Source organism: Carcharhinus amblyrhynchos, chromosome 13, assembly GCF_965287045.1.
Source record: "Carcharhinus amblyrhynchos chromosome 13, sCarAmb.v2.hapA, whole genome shotgun sequence".
Classification (NCBI taxonomy): domain Eukaryota; kingdom Metazoa; phylum Chordata; class Chondrichthyes; order Carcharhiniformes; family Carcharhinidae; genus Carcharhinus; species Carcharhinus amblyrhynchos.
In genome coordinates, this window is record NC_137336.1 from 61792154 (window position 1) to 61817461 (window position 25308).

General features: G+C 45.4%; 1 protein-coding gene across 1 annotated transcript in view; it reads left to right on the forward strand.

Annotated features, from left to right (window-relative positions):
• Nucleotides 1–6789: 6789 nt before the first annotated feature.
• Nucleotides 6790–25308, forward strand: part of LOC145351302 (regulator of G-protein signaling 14-like) — a 97264-nt gene continuing 78745 nt past the window's right edge. The window contains exon 1 of the mRNA XM_080200927.1: nt 6790–6828. Within this exon, the coding sequence (XP_080057053.1) occupies nt 6790–6828 (39 nt within the window). The remainder of the gene's footprint in view (nt 6829–25308) is intronic.

Here is a 25308-nt window from a genome sequence, read left to right on the forward strand (position 1 = left end):
TGCAGCCTGACCATTCTGTCACTGACAGATCAGCCTGCATCTCCCTTCCCGTGGTAGCTCCAGTGCCCACTCCTCAAAGGAGTTGAGGATCCAAAGAATTGGCTCATCACCCCGTGTCTTCGCCATCTCTTTGATGTTATGTTCATTCTTCTCCTGAGGAGACCCAACGAGCCATGAAAGAAATGATAGTGTGATTCTTGCTGAATATCAAGTGGTGGCCCTTAGAAGGCAAGCGCAGTGGGACTCTTGTGGGGGATAGGAAGGAAGTGCTTGGGGATCAGGGGCTAGAAACATGCAGGGTGGATGGGAGCATCTGGGGGAGATTTGGGGGAAGATATTAGATGGGGATAAGCACTCACCCTTGCTGCCCGGATGAGGCCATTGACCTTTTTGTGACACTGCTTCCCAGTTCGGGGGCCAATGCCTCCCAGGCCGCATTTCCATCAGCCCCCCTGGATCTGTGTCCTCCTGGGAGGAAGAGGGTGTCCCGTCTCACCTCTGATGCATCCTGTAGCTTGCCCAGGTCACCCTCAGAAAATTGGATGGGGGGGTGGTGGGATGGGAGGCTGGTCTTGGATAGAGCAGATGAGCTGCAGGCAGTTTGGCAGAGCGTGCAAGTTACAAGCAGTTTGCTTGTCAGCATTGAGGGGAAGGCGAGTGAGCACTTGCAAATGTGCTGATGGGATGGGGGACGTGGGGATGGGGGTGAAGGAGGGCACGGGGGGGTTGTTGGGGGTGGGGTGGATCAGTGCCTCAATGACTGGGCTCAGGGGAGAGAGAGGGAGGCGTCATACAGCCATTAGAGTCCAGAGGAGATGGTGCCTTGTGAGGGAGGGTACAGGAGGAGGGGGAATCACTGTGCCTGATACCGGTCAGCTGGAGGGGAGAGGATGGATCTCTCTGCCTGAGATTCCGCTGCCACTCTGCTTGAGATCAATGGGGGGAAATGGGGTCTGCTGCCTCTCTTCCTGAGGTCAGTGAGGGGACAGAAAAGTCCGCTGCTCTCTGCTTGAAATCAGTGTGTGTGTGAGGGGGTGGGGGGGAGGGTGGTGGAATGGGAGGTCCACTGCCATTCTGCCTGAGACCACTGGGAGAAAGGGGGATCCACTGCCACTCTGCCTGAGATCAGTGGGCGGAAGCGGGGGGGTCCTCTGCCACCCTGTCTGAGATCGGTCGGGGGGAGGGGAGGTCTGCTGCCTCTCTTCCTGAGGCCAGTGAGGGGGGAAGGGGAGTCCGCTGACGCTCTGTCTGAGATCAGCGAGGGGAAAGGGGCAAGGGACTGCGATCGGCCTGAGTGGCGGGTGAGGGGAATAAGAGGATCAGTAATGTTGTGCGGGTAGGGCAATGGGGGCCAGGGAGAGGCACTATCCAGCCCGGGAGGGATGTAGCAGGGGAGCAGCATGCTATCACTTTTTTTGCCTGTACATGCGCAGTTGGAGGCACCGATTGGAGCTGCAGGGTTTTGGGTGCGTTAAGCCCTGCCCACAGGCTTGTGCAGCACAATTCGTAATCGCTGATATGTTTGCAGGCAAAGTGTATATGGGGGTGCTTCAGAACGGGTCTAAAAGTCAGATCTGAAACACTCTCAGTTTCACGTCCTTCCAGCACTAAGAATCAAAGTGATAAAATAGGGCCCACACTTTCAGCATTAACACTCTCAAGGCAGATACATTGAATTCAAAGCAAAAATCCATCTACATTGTCTTCATCGAAATTCCCAAGGGCAGGCAAACTACAGGTTACGTACAGAGAAAGGTTCCCTCTATGTTGTCCAATCATGCTGTCTACGAGCCTTCCCACCCCAGATTTAATTGGGGCAAAGACGAGAGTCCCCAGCTGTCACTCTCCCACCAAATTAAATGCCCCCTCCTGCCTTCAAACCCACACCAGGGGAGAGCATTAAACTCTGCCCATTGCTTAAGGGGAAGTTACATTTTCTAATCATAGCACTTTGTTTAATAAACAAGGTACAATTCATGCTACAACATTTCATGATGAACTGTAAAGGAGGCAGAACAATTGGCTTACTTTTTAAACTCTTCCTGCCTGCAACCCATGGTTCACACTTCTTTGCAGCTGTGGTAAGACCCAACAGCTGCTGAAAGTCTGGTCACCCACAAGAAAATGAGAAAACTTACCTGGGCAGGGCTTTTAATGAGCCCAAAACAATGACACTTGTCTCCTTCATAGCACCGGGTTGGTTCCAACGTGCATTCCCTCCTCATCCCTTGTGGTAATGGACAAGGGCAGAAATGGAGGGTGGACCTCTGGTTTCCTCGACAGGCAGCCATTTTTTCCTGGCTTTGCCTCCATTTTGCTTCAATCAAGCTCATGAAAATCCAGCCCTCGGTGTCTCTTTTCTAGAAGTAAGGGAAAATGCCACCCTCTACTAGTCCAGGATATACGTGATTACAGTTCTTCTGACAGGTTGACTATCACCTCACAGCCAGAGGGCCAATTTTACATCACCATTGCTCTTTTCACTGTGAAAATGGCAATTAGTCATAATTGACAAAGGGCCAGAGGCTTCTCCGTCCATTAGAGAGAAACAATTGTTTAGATATTGCTTGAGAGGTACTAGCGTGAGGTAAAGGAGTGAGGTAAAGATACCTCTGTGCACAACCGCAGCTAGTGCAGGGATTGAACCAATGCCACTGCTAATATTCTACACCCTAGTCTAGTCATCTCATAGAAATCATAGAATCCCTACAGTGCAGTATGAGGCTCTGTGAGCCACATCTGGCCTGTGGGCCCTGAACTGGACAGACCATGGAGAGCCATTTAGCCCATCGAGTCTGCACTGACCACAATCCCACTCAGGCCCTACCCCCGTAACCCCACATATTTATCCTGCTAATCCCCCTGACACTGGGGTCAATTTATCCTGGCCAATCAACCTAACCCACGTATCTTTGGACTGTGGGAGGAAACTGGAGTACCCGGAGGAAACCCATGCAGATATGGGGAGAACATGCAAAATCCACACGGACAGTGACCCGAGGCTGGAATTGAACCCGGGTCCCTGGTGCTGTGAGGCAGCAGTGCTAATCATTGTGCCACCATGCTGCCCCTGAACTAACTGACCCCAAATGGCTGTGATAAAGAACTTGAAAATGAACTTCTTCCCATCCTGGGGGGCCTACGATTTATACAGTTTATGTATGGTAAAGTTGAAATAGACTTCAAAACTGCACCACTCCTTTCCTCTCTCAGTTTTCTCCTTCTCGCAGAACCCACTGACGTTTGTAACAAGCAGCCACATTTAGAATCAGCGAATCACTATTTCCATGCCTACTTCTCTACAGTCTTCAACAATGATGAAACTTCGTCCTTTGCCTGGTCCATTCAAAGTTAGGACAGCACTGAGTCATTTTAAACCAGACTGATTGTTACGTCAGCAAGTACAGCAGCCAGTTTATACATTGCAAACCTGCAATGGATCAAAGAAAAGCCTAATTATAGAATCATCAGTTGGCCATTTAGTTATTAAACTTGCCCAGCCAGTCAATGAGATTGTAGATGATCTGTGATCTAACTCCGTGTGCCTTTGTTCCAGTCAACACTACATCCCAGTCCTTGGCTCTACTCTGCTGGCCTGACTGTAAAGCTTCTGCTGTGTTCAATATGTCTGGCTGGTCACCTGATCTCCAATGGATAGAAGATCTCTATTTTCCTGTCAATCTCTTGCAGCAAGTCCTTTAGTGCTGTATTGGAGAAGCTTAAAGCATGGTCTCTCCCTGTTGCATGGCAATAGGTGGCATAGTTGTTAGCACTACTGTTTCACAGTGCTAGGGACCCTGGTACAATTCTGTGTAGAGATTGCATGTTTCTCCCCATGTCTGCATGGGTTTCCTCCAAAGTGTTCCAGTTTCCTCCCACAGTATAAAGATGTGCAGTTTAGGTGGATTGGCTATGCTAAATTATCCCTTAGTGTCAGGTGGATTAGCAGGGTAATTGCTTGGGGTTACGGGGATAAAGCCTTGGTGGGATTGTTGTCGGTGTGAGCTCAATGTGCCAAATAACCTCCTTCTGCACTGTAGGGAATCTATGATTATTCAGCATTCTTCCTGCTTACTTGCCATACCTGCTCAGCTAAAATGCACTGTCCTTTTAAGAGATGCTTAAGCTTAAAGGCGCTAAAGCATGGCCTGTCCATTCAGGGCCCACAGGCCATATCTGGCTCACAGAGCCTCCTGGTGTGGTCCCCAGAGACAGTTCTTAAAATTCCTGGAAATGAAGTGGACTATTCTGTAAAGAACAGTATCTCCCAATCACAAGGCGCTCCTTTCCTGTCTGGAAGAGAAGCAGTCTGCGAGAGGAGGATCAGTCGACACCAAGGACAGTGAGTGTCCCCGGCAAAGGAAACATTCAGGGAGGGGAGGGAGAGAGAAAAGGAGAGACTGGCTAAGGGGCCAGTGAGGGAAGATACTGCCTGATTAGGCAGGGGAGGAAGACACTGTTGGACTGGGCCAGGAGAGGCTAGGTGTGTTGGCAGGGAAAGAGGTTACATAGGAAGGGAGAAGGGGATTGTAGTGTTTGTGGGCAGGAGGGAGTGGTGTCGTGTTGGTCAGAGGGAAATACAGTTAGAGAGAGAGGGGCAGTGAGTGAGTGAATGTGGATGAATGAGTGAGTGTGAAAGAATGAGTGAGTGTGGGAGAATGAGTGAAAGTATGTCTGGTTCACCCTCACCCCCCACATGCCAACACATAGTCACACTCATTCAGACAATGGGCAATGGTGAGTGAGTGAGCATAAAAACATTGAGAGGGAACTGGACACATTCCCTGTCCCACTGAAATTCTATTGGTGATCTTTATTGATGTTTTAAAATTATCAATTTATTGCTCTGATGTGGCTTTATTCCTGCTCAGCAAGTTGTTTCTTTCCCTCATACTACAAATTTATTTTGAAATTCATGTTCAATGCGCCAAACCTTAACTTTCTGAAATTTGATCATCAGGCCCATGAGTGAGAAAAAATGGAACCGTGTGCCACCCGTCAGCACTCCCGCTGCGAAAAGGTTAGACAAGCCTCTGCTAGAATTTCCCAAACCTGATGTCACTGCTGGAGTATGCAGCCACTTAGCTTAGTTCATGCTATATGCACCTTACAATCATGGTAATGAACAAGTAAAACCAAGACTGTGGTTAATTGCGCATCATCATCTGTGGACTTGTTTTTGGGGATTATCCCTTTCCCTACTCTCTTTAGAATAATGCTGTGGGATCTTTATACCTATCTGGAAAAGCAGATGGGCCTGAATTTAATATAGTAATGAGGTGATCTAGTCAAGCCTTGGGACAAACCTTGAAACCTAAAGCATCCCGTGCAAGTAGAAGTGTTACCCGCTAATGCTAGCACTCTTGGAGTTGCTGGATCTCCTTAATGTAATAAGAAGGTAAGTAGTTGTCCTGACCACTTAACATTAAAACTTTTTGGTATGTTTTGTCACATGTGAAGGCCTCCCCCTCCCTCTGCAAATCCTAGCCTGAAGTACAACTCAGCCATTACTGTCAACACTCGACGACAACTGGTCTTAGATTGACAGCTCAGTTCAAGGCTCCCATGCTTGTCATTTCATTCTAAGTCCCCCATTGTTAAGACCTTCTGCCTGATGAAAATTTCACGGGGGGAGAGGGTGAGGTTAGGGTTAGGGCTAGTGGAGTTAAAAATGAGGCCAGTCACATTCCATTTCTGAGCAAAATAGCAGGATATCAGTTGGAATGCAGCCAAAATATACAGATCAGATCTGGGACCTGGCTGCAATATGAGCCGGAGTCCTGTGTGGAGGAGTGGTGATGTCCTCCCCATACAGGTCAGATCATAGAATCCCTACAATTCAGAAGGAGGCCATTTAGCCCATCAAGCCTGCACCAACAACAATCCCGCCCAGGCCCTATGCCCGTAACCCCACATATTTACCCTACTAATCCCTTGAAACAAAGGGGCAATTTACCATGGCCGATCAACCTAATCTGCACATCTTTGAAATGGGGAGGAAACTGGAGCATTCAGAGGAAACCAACACAGATACAGGGAGAATGTGCAAACTCCACACAGGCAGTCACCTGAGGCTGGAATCGAGCCCGGTTCCCTGGCACTGTGAGGCAGCTGTGCTAACCATGTGCCACCATGCCGCCCTATAGATCTGAGAGACCTGCTCAGAGAATCACCTCAGGTATTTTGAAAGATGTTTTAGGTTTCCTTGTGGCTTGGGACCCCTTTTCCATGAGCTACCCCGAATCAAAGTCAAAACCCTTTCACTTCTCTGATGGCCTTCTAATTCCCACATTCATCTAACTATCCAGTTGGACTCACCCATCTACTGGCCAGGTGATGGTTTCCACCATGTTTGCCCAGGAATCTGAGGAAATGTATTCTAATATGGCTCAATCATTAAGATACCCTGGCCTTCACCTTCAGATTCCCTTGGACTTGCTGCACAATGTGCCTCTTATACTCTCTATCTGACACACCACACCCCTACACAATCTGGTACCATTTAAATGAGAATGAACCACGAGAAGTTTTGTAAACATCTGACTCGGGTAGAGTGTCACAGCACTGCAAGCGTCCAGTCCCTTTTAACATGAAATGAAGTAAGGGTGGCTCATGGGGTGAGATCACCACTTCCTCCTGTGGTCTGTTGCTATGACAGTCCTTCCTGAGGAAGAGTGACAGCAGTAATCTGGGTACGAGGAATCGTTAGAGAACGATAACTTCTATAGATTTGCCTCTCTCTTTCCAACAAGTCTCTGTTGAATCTATCAAATGTTCTAGATGAAAGACATGGCAGGATTAACAAAAATTACCCTCAATGGGAGGATGGTGAGTAGTTTTCGACGTGTTGGATGGTTTGCAGTGTGTGTTTTTGAAGATTGTGCATTCATTGAATTATATATGTTTGTAATTTTAACAGAATGGGTATGCCTGTCACTGATCTTTATCTGTGTTCAGCTTAAATCAACTTGGCTGTTACCTTTCTTATGTTAATGCAGACAAAGATAGTATGATTTGCAATAGCGCTGACAGTCACAGGAATGAAAATGCACCTGTGTTGACTGCAAAGCTCTTGACAATTGAATAGTTCTATTTCTGGGAAAAGGGTTTTGGCAAAGATAGACTGACCGAACCTCCGGAATATGGTCGCCACAGATCTCAAGACTATGGTTTGCAGTGCAATTTTAGTGCTGGCTAATAACATTCCTCTGATCTTTTTCACAATACTTCAGCTAAACACTAACATTGCACAGCACAACTCAAAACAACATGAGGATGAAATTTCTTCTACGCTTGTAATTTGAGGCAGAAAAAAAATCGCAGGGAATGTTATGTGTCCTAATCCATCAAACAATTTGTGGTCTGTTATCACTGAAATAATCCGACAAATTGTTCTGTAAACACAGGGTAAATGATTCCACGTCGAGCTGACACTCCTATTGATATAGAGCAGCTCACCTTTATATGACATCTCTAATATGATTGATCAAATCCTGAACTTTGGTGCAGAAGTTGAAGGTTTCAAGTCAACTTTGTGTGAGGTGTTGTGTCATAGACTCATATTGCAAAACCATGGTGGCAAGCACTTCTGCAACATTGCATTTGCACAGATGTGTCTAATTCAAGTTACAAGACTGATGCTGGAAAAGATAGACACAGTGTGAAAATATTAATGCACTAACGACTGTGTAGCTGGCAGACGTACCTGCCTTGCAGTATGTACCAGTTCCTTTTACAACTCTATTCCTCGTGTTGAGATGATTTCCACTACTAGAGGTTTTGTTTTGTTCCTACGTGTTTGCCACAAGATTAAGGTTAGTGAATGACATTGAGGCATGAAGAGTGACATGGCCAATAGTCACCCAAAGCAGTGGGACATTGAGAGTGTGCAGTGCACCAAGAAGGCTGTCAGCCACTTGTGCGGCTCCTTAACCCTTTATACAGGATGCGGTCAGATCTTCTGAATGAAAGCTCAGAGTCTGTTAGCTGCTGATGATAGAATTGAGTAACTCAGAAGGTATTTGCATATTCCCCATCAGAGGAAACTGTTTCTCTGCATTTACCCAAGCATTTTAAAGACCCCAATATGATCTAACTTCTCAACTAGGACAAATTTCAGCAACTTGGTGTTATAGAACAAAGAGATCTAGGGGTACATGTTCATAGCTTCTTGAAAGTGGAGGCGCAGGTGGACAGAATGGTGAGGAAGGCATTTGGCATGCTTGGTTTCATTGGTCAGAATGTTGAATATATTAGTTGGGGCAACTTGTTGAAGTTGTACAAGACATTAGTAAGACCACACTTAGAATGCTGTGCACAGTTCTGGTCACTCTACTATAGCAAGGATATTATTAAACCAGAAAGAGTGCAGAAAAGATTTATTAGAATGCTACCAGGACTTGATGGTCTGAGTTATAAGGAGAGTCTGGATAGATTGGGACTTTTTTCCCTGGAGCATAGAAGGCTGAGGGGTAGTCTTTTAGAGGTCTATAAAATAATGAGGGGCATAGATAAAGTAGATAGTCAACATCTTTCCCCAAAGATTGTGGAGTCTAAAACTAGAGGGCATAGATGTAAGGTGAGAGGGGAGAGATGCAAAAGGATCCAGAGGGGCAGTTTTTCACTCAGAGGCTGGTGAGTGTCTGGAATGAGCTGCCAGAGGCAGTAGTAGAGGTGGGTACAATTTTGTTTTTTAAAAAACATTCAGACAGTTACATAGAAATATGAAAATATAGAAGATAGGAGTGGGAGGAGGCCATTTGGCTCTTCGAACCTGCTCTGCCATTTATTAAGATCATGGTTGATCATTCAACTCAATAGCCTAATCCTGCTTTCTCCCCATAACCTTTGATCCCATTCACCCCAGTGCTATATCCAGCTGCCTCTTGAACACATTCAATGTTTTGGCATCAACTACATCATGTGGTGATGAATTCCACAGGCTCACTACTCTTTGGGTGAAGAAATGGCTCCTCACCTCCATCCTAAATTGTCTACCCTGAATCCTCAGACTGTGACCCCTGGTTCTGGATTCCCCCATCAATAGTAACATCCTTCCTGCATCTGTACTGTCCGGACCTGTTAGAATTTTATAAATCTCAATGATATCTCTCCTCGTTTGTCTGAACTCCAGCAAAAACAATCCTAACCTCGTCAATCTCTCCTCATACATCAGTTCTGCCATCCCCAGAATCAGTCTGGTAAACCTTCGCTGCACTCCCTCGAGAGCAAGAACGTCCTTCCTCAGAAAAGGAGACCAAAACCGCAAACAATACGCTAGTTGTGGCCTCACCAAAGCCCTGTATATTTGCAGCAACACATCCCTGCTCCTGTACTCAAAACTTCTTGCAATGAAGGCCAACATCCCATTTGCCTTCTTTACCGCCTGCTGCACCTGCGAGCTTATCTTCTGTGACTGGTGCACAAGGACACCCAGGTCCCGCTACACAGTCCCCTCTCCCAATTTACAGCCATTCAGGTAGTAAACTGCCTTCTTCTTTTTGCTTCCAAACTGAATAATCTCACACTTATCCAAATTATACTGCATCTGCCATTGATTAGCCCACTCACCCAATTTGTCCAGATCATTCTGAAGGATCTCTGCATCCTTGTCACAATTCACTCTCTCAACTAACTTGGCATCATCTGCAAACTTTGAGACGTTCCATTTTGTTCCCTCATCCAAATCACTAATATATATTGTGAATAGTTGGGGTCCCAGCACCAATCCCTTGGCACCCCACTAGTTTCCACCTGCCAATTTGAAAAGCACCCATTAATTCCTACTCTTTGCTTCCTCTCTGCCAACCAATTTTCTATCCATCTCAATACACTTCCTCCAATCACATGCACTTTAATCTTGCACGATAATCTCTTATGCGGGACTTTGTCAAAAGCTCTCTGAAAGTCCAGATATCCCATATCTATATGTTCCCCCTTATCAACACTACTACTTACATCTTCAAAGAATTCCAATAGATTTGTCGTGCATGATTTCCCTTTCATAAGTCCATGCTGACTCTGTCTGACCCTGCCACTGCTTTTATATGTAAATGCTCTGCTATAATGTCCTTGATAATGGATTTGAGAATTTTCCCCACTACCATTGTTAAGTTTACTGGTCTATAATTCCCTGTTTTCTTTCTACGTTCCTTTTTGAATATTGGAGTGACATTAGCTACCTTCCAATCTGCAGGGACTGTTCCAGAACCTATAGAATCCTGGAAGGTGACCACCAATGCATCCATTATTTTTAGAACTACATTCTTAAGTACTCCGGGATGTCAATTATCAGGCCCTGGGGATTTATCTGCTTTCAATCCCATCAACTTTCCCAGTACCATTTCTCTACTAATATTGATCTCTCTCGGTTCTTCCCTCTCACTAAATCTTGCATTCTCCAACATTTCTGATATCTGTTTTTTTGTGAAGACACATCCAAAGTATGTATTCAGTTGCTCGGCCATTTCTTTGTCCACTCTTATACATTCCCTCATTTCTGTATGTAGGGGACCGACATTTGTCTTCATCAACCTCTTTCTCCTACATGGGTAAAATGGGTAAAGAGGGATATTGGGCCAAACAGGGGCAATTAGGACTAGCTTAGTCATAAAACCTGGGTGGCATGGACAAGTTGGGCTGACGGGCCTGTTTCCATGATGTAAAACTTTAATTTGTATGAATGTTCCAGGGTAATTGCAGTCCACAGAACCATAGAACTCTTACAATGCAAAAGGAGATAATTTGGCCCATTGAATCTGCACTGATTCTCCAAAAGAGAATTTCAACCAGGCCCACAGTGCACCCCCATCACCACCGCACCACACACACACACACACACACACACACACACACACACACACACACACACACACACACACACACACACACACACACACACACACACACACACACACACACACACACCATCCCCATAACCCATACATTTATTGTAGCTGATCCATCTAACCTACACATCTTATATGAATGAGGCAGGAAACTGGCACACCGGGAGGGAACCCAAATAGCCACAGGTCGAAAGTGCAAACTCCACACAGACATATATAAGAGTAATAGTTCTCTTCCATGTAACAAATAATGGGTGAGATTTTCCAGACCTTCTCACCAGTGGGATTTTTCAGTCCTGCCAAAGGAAACTCCTTGGCAGTGGGACAGGTGAACCATGCAATACGCCATAGATGTTGGCAGGGCTAGAAGATTCCCCTGATGGCCAATGGCAAGCTGATCCCACCACTGGAAAACACACCACGGTGGGAGAGTGGGGCTGAAAATCCCAGCCAATTAGCTAAAATGGTTCAACATTTCAAAATCTAATTGTCATTGGGTAAATAGAACTTAAGAAAAATCAATTTAATTATTTGATATGGGATCTGAGTGACATCAACCAGAGGTTAATTTCTGCTCAAAATGTAAGATCCTTGGTTAGAATCATAGAATCCCTTCAATGCAAAAGGAGGCCATTCGGCTCATCAAGTCTGCACCAGCCACAGTCTCACTCAGGCCCTATCCCCTCAACCCTATGCTTTTACCCTAGCTAGTTCCCCTGCAACTAAGGGATAATTTAGCATGGCCAATCCACCTAACCCACACATCTTTGGAGAGTGGGAAGAATCCAGAGCACCCAGAGGAAACCCACACAGACACGGGATTAAAATATATGTCCTCCATCCCATTTTCGTCCTCAGAAGATGGGCATAACTGGTAAGACTGGGATCCATCTGTTGTTGCCCTGAGAAAGTTATGTTACATCTTCTTCAGGGATCCCTGGTAGCATGATTTGATGTAGTGAAACTTGCTGAACCACTTTGGAGGGCGGCCTGGCCTATACAGTCCAACACCAGCTCAGTTGGTGGAAGAGAAATGGCTGTATTTCCTAGTTCAACTAGATGCAATGTAAATTCCACTGAGGTAATCATTTTCTGCTTAGACTGAAGCGCCTACACATCATCAAAAACAGGAACAATTAAATTTGAAATAAACCCCAAGTTGACATTGCTTTTCTTGTTTTGTGTGAAGTGTGGGAAATGACCATCCATATTCATTATACAGAGGGGAATCCCAAATGTAAAAAATTCCATCACAACAAATTAATGCGCAAGATAGCCGGTATCTCTCAGTCATTGTACTCTGTGTGGTTGAGTGGGAACATCTGACCTTTTACCATTGACTTCTATTCTTTGTCTACGCTCAATGCTTTGGGAAATTTCTACACTGCTGACTGATTGATGCATTAACTTCTAACTACTGTTATGACAAATCGCCCATATCGTTTAAAGTGGAAACAAATTTATGCTTTTGTTTCAGTGCTTATGTCTGTGTACATATTTACGTCTGTGTCCATGTGTGTCTGAGTACATGTCTATCACTACGTAATTGTGTCTCTGTATTCATGTGCATTTGTGTGTATCTGTGAATGTGCGCGGTGTATGTGTATATGTGTGTGTGTATATGAGTGTGTGTGTGTGTGTGTGTGTGAGATTGTCTCTGTATGCGTGTCTGTGTATATATATTATGTGCATCTTTATGTACCCTTGTGTTTTTGTGTCTGTGTGTGACTGAATGGATGCCTGTGTACCTGTGTGAGTCTGCATCTCTGTTGATGCTGCATTTGTGCTTGCCTGTGTCTGTGTGCATGTCTGTGACTTTGTGTATGCATGGGATTGTTGATTATCAGCGATAAGGCACATTGTGTTTGAAGTAAATATAGTAAAAACAGGCTGAGCTGCTTCATTATGAAAAGGAAAACACTTCTTAATGACTGTATATGATAACTTGCTATTAAATAAAACATTTCCTGAGCATGTTTTGGAAATATTCCATTTTGATGCAGTTCCAGACCATAAGGGAATAGAATTTAAACATTCATATATGAACACGAGTCCATAATGAATAAGAGTAGGAATAGGCTATCGAGACTCTGGAGCCTGCTCCACCACACACATGGCTGATTTGAACTTGGCTTCACTTTCCTGCTTCTTCTTGACTTATACTTTGTCCCATAATGTAGCTGCTATTATGGAGCCTGTAGACTATTCTCACCAGTGACTTATTTTCCAGAATATTTCTTGTCTCCATCCAAACTGATTCTGCACCTTGATCTTCCCAGCCTAGATTATTCCTCAATATTGTACACTGGACTCATCTTTTATGAACATAGCTACCACCTCATCTCTTTATCCTTTCTCCACAATGCCAAGTACTCCGGAATCTTCAGTTTCCAGCCTTGGTCACCTTGCAACCTGTAACGGCCATCAGACCAAACCTATTCTTTTCTACTTGTACTATCAATTTATCTATCTTGTAATGAATGCTACATGCATTTTGGACCTAATTTACAGGTGCTCACTTTTATGTGCATGATCTATCCCTTTCTATTACACTCTGGTTATGCCATTATACATACCACTGCCCTGCTCCATAGACTTGTCCTTCTCTTTAAGTTTCTATATTTCCCCTCACCAGGAAAACTCCCATCTCCCCATGCTATTTTGCTTAAAACTCTACCAACAGCATTAATTACTCATTTTGCCAGGGAACTGTTCCCAATATGCTTCAAATAAAGCCCATCGCAAAGGAAAATCGTAGAATCCATAGAATCCCCCAGTGCCAAAGGAAGCCATTTGGCCCATTGAGTCTGCACTGACCACAATCCCACCCAGGTCCTATCCCCACAATCCCATGGATTTACCCTAGCTAGTTCCCTTCACACAAAGATTTAACATTTAGCAATTTAACATGGCCAATCCACCTAACCTCCATATCTTTGGGATGTGGGTGGAAACCGGAGCACTTGGAGGAAACCCACGCAAACACAGGAGAATGTGCAGGCTCACGGACAGTGACCCAAGCCAGGAATCAAACCCGTCTCCCTGGTGCTGTAAGGCAGCATTGCTAACCACTGTGCCACCGTGTTGCCCAAAAAGCCTTCTCTTTCCTCAATCCTAGTGCTGTTTCCCCATGAATTGAAAACCATTATTCCCACAACAGTCTTTGAGCCACACATTACATTGAAAGACAGCTTTTGGCTCAACTAGTTCATGCTGAGTTCATGTTCCACCCAACCCACATTCCATCTTTCCTCATTTAAATCTCTCATTCACCATCTATTCAATTCTCCCTCTATGCTTGACCAGCTTCCTCTTAAATGCATCTATTCTATTTGCTTAACCAGTTCCTGTGATCATGAGTTCCGCATTTTTACATATTGGGTTAGGACAGAGCATGTCGATACTACACTTGATCTTGGCAAAAGGCCAGTGTTTTTTTTAAAATTCCAATTCAAGCCAATCAAAACCAATTCAGAGTCTCACCAATTGAGACATTCCCAATCCAAGCTGACAAGACAGGGCTCTCACCTCCTGTCTTGAGCTTGATCTACATGATCCAAGCTGATTGGAGTAGGCATAGCTCCTCCTCCAAGGCTTGATCTCATTTGCATCTTAGCCAAAAGGCCGAGATGCCGCTTTAAAAAATTGCTTCAAATGAAGCTAAAATATAACCTGATGACTTCAACCAAGTGCAGCATGTCCATACTACATTTGATCTTAGCCAAAAGGCCAAGAAGAAAGGCCAGAGTACTGTAATACTGGAGAAACTCCATTCATTTACTCTCTTAATTTGCATTCTATCCATTCAATATCAAGGTAATATTGAAACCCCTCATGGTTAATATTCCCTAATTTATCTTCATATTGCTTCCTCTGTCTCCCTTCCACTATTGGATGATTTGTAGGCTTCACCACTTAATGTGGTTGATCTTTTATTCTATTTTATTTCTATTCGTAAGAATTCTGAAGTCAGGATACATCAGCGGAGGCCATTGAGCGGGCTCTCCGTTGGGCACTACAGCCTCCGCACATCTCCGGTTCCAAGATTTTTGGAATCATTAGCTCCATGTTGGAAATTGGCGTGGAGCTGGTTTAAATATTTAAATTGCAATTTCAACGTAATTAGTGGACCCAGGACTGAAGTCTCCCGGCCCTCTAACATCTCCCACCATCAGCCAGAAGTAGTTCCCTCCAGCAGAGTTTACTCCTGCTCTGCACTAATGGGAAATGGGTGGCTCGACCCTGATAACCCTGAACAGAGCCATGCAGGCCTCCCCAGGAGCTCAGGGGTAAGGGAAGAGTGCCTCCTGGGCAGTGCCAACCTGGTCCCCTGACACTGCCCAAGGGGCAAATGGCCAGGCCTCAGGCAACATCAAGGGGTGAGCTCTATTGGGGGTGGGGAGTATTTGGGGTATAATCAGTGGTGATGGGGGGACCCATTGCCACTCTGCCAGAGGGAGGGAAGGGTTGATCGGGGCTGGCCATCCGGGAGCGGAGGCAGTCAAGGTTGGTGGGGAGTTGGGGGGATTGGTGGTAGTGTTGGGTAGATGAGGGCTGGTTGGGGGGGGGGGGGCGGGGTTGCTGGGGAGGAGAAGCATCGGGACTTGCCCAGAGAGGTCCAGAAGGCCACTGATTGGAGAGGTGGGAGGGTAGGAGGGGCAGCAAAATGGGGTCGCAGAGCTGGCCAATGATCAGGAGGTCGGCAGTGCGGGGCCACTGCGCCTGTACCGATCTGTCAGCATGGAGATCGGCACATGCGCAGTGGCCTACTCAGCACTATGCTGACGGCCTCTCCATTGGGAATAGGCCCTGCCCCCTGATTTTCAGAATGAATCATGTTAGGGCATTCAGCAGTACTCGGAATGTGGAAGTTTCATTCTGAAAATCATGCTAAAATAGTCAGCAGGAGTTATTCCAATGCTGCACTGAGAATTTTATCGGAGAATCACCCCTTCTATTTTTGTATTGCTTTGAGCTGCAGCCTCTTCATTACCCTGCCAATATTTATTCCTATTAAGTACACTTCCCTTTTACCCTCCCTCTCTCAGACCACTTCTTATGCAACTCTTCCCTCACTGTGTCAATTCCCTCACGCACCAAAGCCCCTGAGTTAAGTACGATCCGAGTATTGACAGACTGGATGTGAAGAGGATGCTTCCTCTTGTTGGAGAATCTAGAACTTAGGGTCACTTTTAAAAATGTGAGTTAAAAATAAGACATAGATGAGAATGTTTTGCTTTTAGTGGGTTATGAATCTCTGGAATTCTCTTCCTCAAAAGGCAACAGAAGCAGAATCTTTGAAACAAAAACAGAAAATGCTAGAAAATTTCAGCATTTGTGGGGAGAAAATAAAGCCAACGTTTCGAGTCTAGATGACCTTCATCAGAGCTGAGAGCAAAGAGAATCAGCGGAGGTTTATACTATGAGGATGGTCGGGGAGTGCAGGGGGTTGGGGTGGTGAGGTGGAATGGGACAAAGGGAATGTAAGTGAGGATACAGAAGGATGAGGAAGTGCTAAAACGTGTTCACTAAGTGATCAGAATGCACGAATGGCTGAAGAGAGGTACAGATGGTTAAGGGACTGCCTCAGGAATGTGGAGGTTGCCCTGAAAAGGTGGGAATGGGTGGCTGGCAGGCGAGAAGGAGAGAATGGAAAGTGGAAAAATGGAAGTGAGAAAGAAGGATGATAAAATGGAGAATGAGATGAAGCAAAATGAAACAGAATAATTGAAAATGGGATGAAGGTGGAGGGGAGAGTCCATGCTCTGAAGTTGTTGAACTCAATTTTGGTCCTGAAGACTATAAAGTGCCCAATCGGAAGATGAGGTGCTGTTCCTTCAGTTTGCGTTGGGGTTCGCTAGAACATTGAAAAAGGCCAAGGAAGGACATGTGGACAGGAGAGCAGGGTGCTGTGTTAAAGTGGCAAGCAACAGGAAGGTCTGAGTCCTGCTTGCGGACAGACCAAAGGTTTTAGCAAAGTATTTATTTAGTCTATGTTTTGTCTCTTCAATGTAGAGTAGACCACATTGGGAGCAGTGAGTGCAAGGAGGCGAGGTATATTGGCGAGCCAGATTGAAGGAGGTGTATATGAAGCACTGCTTCACTTGAACAGAGTGTTTAGGGCCTGGGACAGTGAGCAGGGAGGAGGTAAAAGGGTAGGTTTTGCATCTTCTACAATTGCATGGGAAGGTGCTGTGGGCAGGGGGTGAGGTGTTGGGTATGATAGAGGAGTGGGCCAGGGTGTACCTGAGAGAATGGCCCCTGCGGAATGTTGTCAGGGGCTGAGGGGAAGATGTGTTGAGTAGTGGCGTTGTGCTGGAGTTGGTGGAAATGGCGGAGGATGATCCTTTGAATGTGGAGGCTGGTGGGATGAAAAGTGAGGACAAGGGGGGACCCTATCCTGATTCTGGGAGAGGAGACGGTGAGAGCAGTGGCCTGGGGGATGGGTTGGACACAGTTGAGAGCCCTGTCAACCACAGTGGGTGGAAAAGCACGATTGAGGAAGAAGGAAGACACATCAACAGCACTATTTTGGAAAGTGGCATCGTCAGAACAGATGCAGGGGAGGTGAAGGAACTGAAAGAGTGGAATTGAGTCCTTACAGAATGTGGGGTGTGAAGAGCTGTAGTCATGATAGTTGTGGGAGTCAGTGTGCTTGTAATGGATACTAGTGGACAGTTTATCACTAGAAATGGAGACAGGGAGGTCAAAGGAGAGAAGAGGTGTCAGAGATGGAAGGTGAAGGTGATGGAGGGGTGGAAATTGGAAGCAAAATTGACAAATTTTTCCAGGTCCAGGTGAGAGCGTGAAGTGGCACTGAAATAGTCATCATTGTATAGATAAAGGAGTTGTAGGAGGGGGCCGGAACAGGGAATACTCCACATAATCCATAAAAAGATTGACATAGCTGGGACCCATGCAAGTGCCCAAAGTCACACCTTTTATTTGGAGGAAGTGAGACGAGTTAAAGGCAAAATTGTTGAATAAGGGAACCTGATCAGCCATATTGGATGAAAGTGATGGAGGATGGGGATTGTTCAGAACTCTGTTCAAGGAAGAAGCAAAAAGATTTGAGGCCATCCTGATGGGGAATGGAGGTGTAGGGGATTGGGCATCCATGGTGAAGAGGAGGCATTTTGGGCCAGGTTGTTGATATGGTGTGGGGCATCAGAAGAATTATGGATGTACGTGGAAAGGGACTGGACAAGAGGAGAGAGCATGGAGTCAAGATAGGAGGAAATGGGTGCACTGGGTCAGGAACAGACTGATACGATGGGCCTACCGGGGCAGTCCTGTTTGTGAATTTTGGGAAGAAAGTAGAAGTAGGCTGTCAAGGTTGAGAGACTATGAGTTTGGAGGTTGTGGAGGGAAGATCTCCAGAGGAGCTGAGGTCGTTGACAACAGTGGCTTGATGTTTGGTGGTCGGGTTGTGGTCCAGGGGAGGTAGGAGGAAGTGTCTGAGAGTTGACACTCAGCCTCTGCGAGTAGAGGTCTGGACACCAGACAACAGCATCACCCTTGTTGGTGGGTTTGATGACAAGATCAAGGTTGGTCCTAAGAGACCGAAGTGCAGCAAATTTGGAAGGCGGCAAGTTAGAGTGGTGAGAGGAGCGGAGAAATTCAGATGGCCAATGTCATGCCGACACTTCTCGATGAAAAGATTGAGAGCAGGTAAAAGGATAAAGGGAAGAGTCCAGGTGGACAAGGAATGCTGGAGGTGGGTAAAAGAATCTGCTGAACGGGGTGAAGACTCTTGCCCAAAGAAGTGAACATTGAGAAAAAGAGGAGTTCAGCATCATGTTGAGCCCAGAATTCATTTAGGTGAAGCCACAAGAGTACAAAGGCAAATCCTTTGCTGAGTATGGAATGCTCAGCCTCAGAGAGGAGAAGGTCAGAGGGTATGGTGAATAAGTGGTAAGGGCTGGAGCTGGAGAGAAGGGATCCAAGGGGCAGGAGGAGGCAGAGGGTCCTAGATGGGTCAGCGGATCAGCGGAGATTTATATTTTGGCGGGGGGGGGTGGTGGTGGAATGGGACAGAGTGGATGTAAATGAGGATACAAAAGGCAGAGAAGATATTATAAAGTGTCCATATTCAAATCAGGGCGACTTTGAGAAAGAGAGAATTGGTGCTGCTGGAGAGAGATAGCGAGGGTGTGCGGCACTTGGCACTGAGCCTGGACTCAGGATGCGGCAAGAACAGCAGCTCACGGGGTGTTGTATGTCCTGGAGATACTTGTAATCCTGCATGGATTCTGAAGATGAGGGGTGGAACCTCATTTGGAATCCACGTGGAGTGAATCAGAGAGGAAGACAGACGCTGAGGAAGGGAAAATGGCTGTGAAAGTGAGTTTTGGTAAACACCTTGTCAAACACAAGGAGGGAAGTGGAAAGCACAGGGTGAAAGAGGCAAATGGAAATTCTGTCTGAGAGAAGATCAGTACTTCTTCAGGGAGGGTATTCCCAGAAGAGAAGTGGCAGTAAGTTAAATATTAAGATAAATGCAAAATGCTGTGGATGCTGGAATCTGAAAAAAAAACAGAAAATGCTGGAAAATCTCAGTAGGTCTAACAGCATCTGTGAAGTGAGAAGAGACCAAGGTTTTGTGTCCAGGAATACTCTTCTAGGAATACCTTGGTCAGAAATTAGAGCAAAGAGAATCAGCGAAGATTTATACTGTGAGGGTGGTGGAGGAGGGAGGGGGTGGAATGGGACAAAGCGGATGTAAATGAGGATACAAAAGGCCGAGAAGATGTTATAAAGTGTCCATATGCAAATCTTTGAATATTTTTAAGGAAGAGCGAGATAGATTATTGATTAACAAAGGGGTGAAGATTTATGGCCGTAGACAGGAATTAGGAGTTGAGGTTAAAATCAGATCAGCCATAATCTTATTGAATGGTGGAGCAGGCTCAAGAAGTTGGTTGGCCTATTCCTGCTCCTAATTTGTATGTAAGTGAGTACTCTGATACCCACATTTCATAAATGAATTTTTAAAAAGATGCAGAGAATGGAATCTATCCTTGGTCCTCTGTCATTATTTCATTCCATTTTATTACCCTCAACTTCAATGGCCACTAAGGAGCTGTGATCAGTTCCTACAGTCTATACTCTTGTCCACATAGACAATTAATGAATAGTAGCATGATCAACCATCTTAAAATTTCTACTTAATGAAGTCCTGTGACCAAATTGATGTGACGTGTAATGAACAAAAAAAACTTGACTCAAAATGCTTGGAAGGTATGACTCCCAATTAAATGCCCCCACATGCCAGTACTAGGGGGCAGCAGCGTCTGTGCATGACTACCTCTGCTCTGGAACCTGTACTCATCTGTGTGCAATTAATAGAGACCATTCGCCAAGTCCCTGTTGGTCCAGGTCTATTGTGAACCCTGCCAACGTGTCGTCACCTCAGCAAGGGGAGGGGGAACGGGCAGATTATATAATGCAGGAGGAGGGGATTGATAGATTGGGGAAGCTTGTTCCTAACCTTTCATGGTGGGAACCCCATTGGTGGTGGGACAGGGGCAATGTAAATGGGAAACCCCACTGGCATAAATGCTGCTTGGGGATTCTTCACTCCCAAAGAGTCTTCCCACCCGGTGAAAACGAGATGGAGAAACCTGGCCATTGAAAAAAGCAATCTTTAAAATGTTTGATTTTTTTTTCTCCTCATTTCCTTGTAATAGCATCCTGGAGATGGTTCTTTAATATCTGGAGACTGCAGGAAAACCTGCAGGGATTTTATTGAGGGATAGCTAATTGGTAAGGGATCAGGGAAATCTCACCTGTTCTTGTTTGTAATAGTGGCTCTGGGATATTTCACAGTAAGAAATCTCACAACATCAGGTTAAATTCCAACAGGTTTATTTGGCAGCACTCACCTGATGTAGGAGCTTCAGACTCTGAAAGCTAGTGCTGCCAAATAAACCTGTTGGACTTTTACCTGGTTTTGTGAGACTTCTTACTGTGCTTATCCCAGTCCAATGCCGGCATCTCCACATCATGGATATTTTACATCCAGATCTCACTTTGCCATCTCATACAAAGTAGGTTTGGTCCTTAAACAAGGGAGACACTTGGTCCACCCAAGTGAAGGTCTCTATGGACTCCCGGTGGGTGAATCAATGGATGGAAGGAGGTGGTAAATGTATTTGCTGTAATTTCAGAGGTGCCACTGCTAAAATAAGGACCCTTGTCTCTGATGGCAGGAGTAAAGTCTCATACTGGCATTGTGCCAGCATGTTAGAGGGCAGTTGTATTTCCCCTTTGTTATTTGTAGAAAGGATAAGCGAAGGTTTGGATTTCCCTTCTCGCTTCTGAAGGGAAGTCCCCTGATGTACAATATAAATAAAAATTATTTTGACTCAAGTCAGATCTTCCCTGTGGCTTAACACGACGCCCATTATTTCCACTAAAGCCAGTAGAGAGAAATATCGAGTACGGTGTACAGCAGTGGTTTCCCCACACGGTGAGTTAAGCTAAATGACCTTCTTAGGCCTCAAAGCACGTGGTCCATTGTACAATAAAACCTTTATTAAACCAGCTAATTGTTCATGTGTCTCAGGCCTGACCAAAAGTTCGTATAACGCGGTATAATGATCCTCTAAACAATAATCTCCTTTGTGTCCTAGCCAGATCATCAAGGCAATTATGAAATAAATTGCACCCTCAGAACATTCTAAAGCATTTGTAAAGTGAACGCACTATTTTGTAGGCCAATGCACAAGGCATTTCTGTTTACAGCCGAGATGAGATAAAGAGCTAAGAAATACATTTTTGTGGTTGTTGGCTGAGAGCGAGGAATGAAGGCCAGCACTACCAGGGTTGCTTCTGAGAAATGGTACCAGGGATGAGAGACTGGAAAAACTGGGATTGTTCTCTTTAGAGCAGAAAGGGTCAAAGAGAATTCCAATCAAAGTGTTTCAAGTGATGAAGGATTTTGATAGAACAGATTAAGAGAAGTGGTTTGCATTGGCAGGAATGTCAATAATTGAAATAAATAAATTTAACCAAATTGACTAATCAAGAAGAGAGATGAGAATTTTTTTAACACTGAGTCATTATGTTCTAAATCGCAAGAGGAATGAGAACACATTCAATAGTAATTTTCAAACATGAATTGAATATAGTGGGTGGTGTCTTTCTGTTTGTTTAATACAAACTCACCAACTTTCACAGGACTGGTAAATGGAATGTAGGTTTGATGTATTTGAATATATTGTGCAAGATTGTCTGGCAGAAGATTTACTATAAAGATTCAACAGTTATTGTTAACTGGAAAATACAGCTACAACTCCTTCACTTCACATTCTGTTAGCTAAACTGAAAACTCTTCTGAACAATGTCTGCTGGTTACATAGTTTACATCCCAGCGACTGACTTAACATATTGGGCAGGATTTTACAGCCTCACTCAGGCAAGGTCAAAAATTCCCACTTGAGGTCAATGGAGATTTCTGTTGTTGAACCCTCACCCGCATTGATTCCATGGCGGGTGAGGTGATATAGAGTTCCGGCCATTCTCTCTGAAAGAGATATCACAACATTGGGATCAATAATACAATGGTAATATTACTGGATTAGTAACACAGAGGCTCAGTCTAATGTTCCAGTGTCATGAGTCTAAATCCCATCATGACAACTGGCAGAATTTAAAATAAATTAATAAATCTGGAAAAATGCTAATGGCATTAATATTGATCATAAAACTACACCATTGTCGAAAAAGCCCATCTGGTTCACAGATGTCCTTCAGGGAAACTAGTCTACCTATGGCCTACCTATGAGTCCAGATCCACAACAATGTGGTTCACTCTTAACTGCCCTCTGAAAAGGTATGGCAGTGGAACTCAGTTGTATCGAATTGGTAAAGAATTAGCACTGCCAGTTTGAAGAAGGTGGTACATCACTACCTTCAGGTGGTGAAAATGCACTGATCTCACCAGTGAAGCTCACATCCCAAGAATGATTGCCACTCTGGCAGAGGAACTAAGCCCATTTCTTAGTCTATTCTCCAACCAATCTACAAAAATAGATCGTTTAGTTGTTATCACAGTGGTGTATGTGGCACCGTTCTGTGTACAAATTGTCTGTTGTACTTCCGACAGCCTAATAAAATAATACACTACAACAGTACTTCATTGACAGAAATATGGGTTGTTTCTTTTTATAGCTGTCACAGAGATATGTGAAAAAAAATACATTAGGAGTGATCTTACCTAAAATATTCCAAGTGCTGAACGAGTGTGAAAATGGGAGAGAATGTGGCCCATTTATTGGGTGAACTCCCAGATGCAATCATACAGCATTTAGGAAAGAAAGGCAATCTGTAATTCTTGACAGCAGGGGGAATGGGCAAAGGCTATCCACTGGGAAGCCAGTGGCTGAGCCTCAGGGTCAGCATTGCACAGGAACCCCAATCTCCCAATACACCGTGTACAGTGTGCATAGTGTACTGGGAGATCTTCTGTAACCACTCCACTCCCCCATACCCCTAGATATCGCAGCCCCTGCGGATCGCTCCCCCCTCCCCAGGATATCGCCCATCCCCTGATCACCGCCCTAGCCTACTGCAGCCCTTGATTCCTCCCATGGCCGATTGCTTCTCCTGATGCCTCTGGGCCCCCCCAGCTGATCGCCTCCCCAGTTTCCAACCCCCCCCGGCCGATCGCTGACCTCTGATTCCCCCCTCCCCCAGGCTGATCGCACCCGACAATGGAGTTCCCCCTGTCTTCCCTCCATGGCAGTGCCCCTGGCATGGACACACACCTTTTGAGCCCTGGCCCTTCAGGCCACACCCCCTCCCCTTTGACTACGTCCATTGGCAATGCCCATGGTAGCTACAATGATCTCCAGTCTGACCAACAAGGCCATCAGGTCAGGTCCACGCCATTGGGGACCAGACATGATCCTCATTGGTGAGATCCCCCACTGCAAATAAGTGAAGACAAGTGAGGACGATAGCATTCGGGACTCACGGTGCAACAGGTGGTCAGGAAGGCGAATGGGATGCTGGCCTTCATAGCGAGGGGGATTGAATATAAAAGTAGGGAGGTCTTGCTGCGGCTGTATAGGGCATTGGTGAGACCGCAGCTGGAGTACTGTGTGCAGTTTTGGTCGCCGTACTTACGCAAGGATATTTTGGCCTTGGAGGGAGTGCAGAGGAGATTTACTCGGCTGATACCGGAGTTGAGGGGGTTGAGCTATGAGGAGAGGCTGAATAAACTAGGCTTGTACTCGTTAGAGTTTAGAAGAATGAGGGGAGATCTCATTGAGACGTATAAGATGATGAATGGGATGGATAGGATAGAGGTGGAGAGACTCTTCCCGCTCAGAAAGGACAGTAGGACCAGGGGGCACAGCCTCAAGATAAAGGGGGGGCGGTTTAGAACGGAGTTGAGGAGGAACTTCTTCACTCAAAGGGTGGTGAATCTCTGGAATTCTCTGCCCGTTGAGGTGGTGGAGGCTGCCTCGCTAAATATTTTTAAGACGCGGGTTGATGGGTTTTTGATAAGCGAGGGGATTAAGGGTTATGGGGAGAGGGCGGGAATGTGGAACTGAGCCACGACAGATCAGCCATGATCTTATTGAATGGCGGGGCAGGCTCGAAGGTCTAGATGGCCTACTCCTGCTCCTATTATGTTATGTTATGTTATTTCTTATGTTCTTATATTTAAATAACCTCATGAATATTTAAATCAGCCTTGTGTCCTTCCCGGGTGCAAGGCTGATTACTCCAACAGAATGGGGCAGGTAACATTGTGAGAGGCGAGAAACCAGGCGTGAGCCTGATTTTTCACCACTTGCCCGATTTTACCAGCTCACCACACTGATCGATCAGCATAGTGAGCTGGTAAAATGGTAAAATCACCCCCACTTTAAGAATGCAGATTAAATGTTTGCACCCAGTGGATCCATACCATGAAGTCAATATGATCTTTTGAACTAAATGGTTACATGAAGATTTCCCTATGGATGAAGGCATTCCATTCAAGCGCATAAGTTAGGTGTATACAGAGTGCTACTTTAATCCAGTATCGACAACTTGGAGAGCTATAGAACATAGAACATTACAGCGCAGAACAGGCCCTTCGGCCCACGATGTTGCGCCGACCAATTAAAAAGCAATGACCCTCTAACCTAAACCAATCCCTTTCCATCCATAAACCTATCCAGGGATCTCTTAAACGCTCCCAAACTAGGCGCATTTACAACTGCAGCAGGCAGGGCATTCCAATCCCTCACCACCCTCTGGGTAAAGAACCTACCTCTGACATCCGTCCTATAACTACCCCCCCTTAATTTAAAGCTATGCCCCTCGTGCTAGCTTTCTCCATCCGAGGAAAAAGGCTATCACTGTCCACCCTATCTAAACCTCTAATCATCTTATATGTTTCAATAAGGTCCCCTCTTAGCCGCCTTCTTTCTAACGAAAACAACCCCAAATCCCTCAGTCTCTC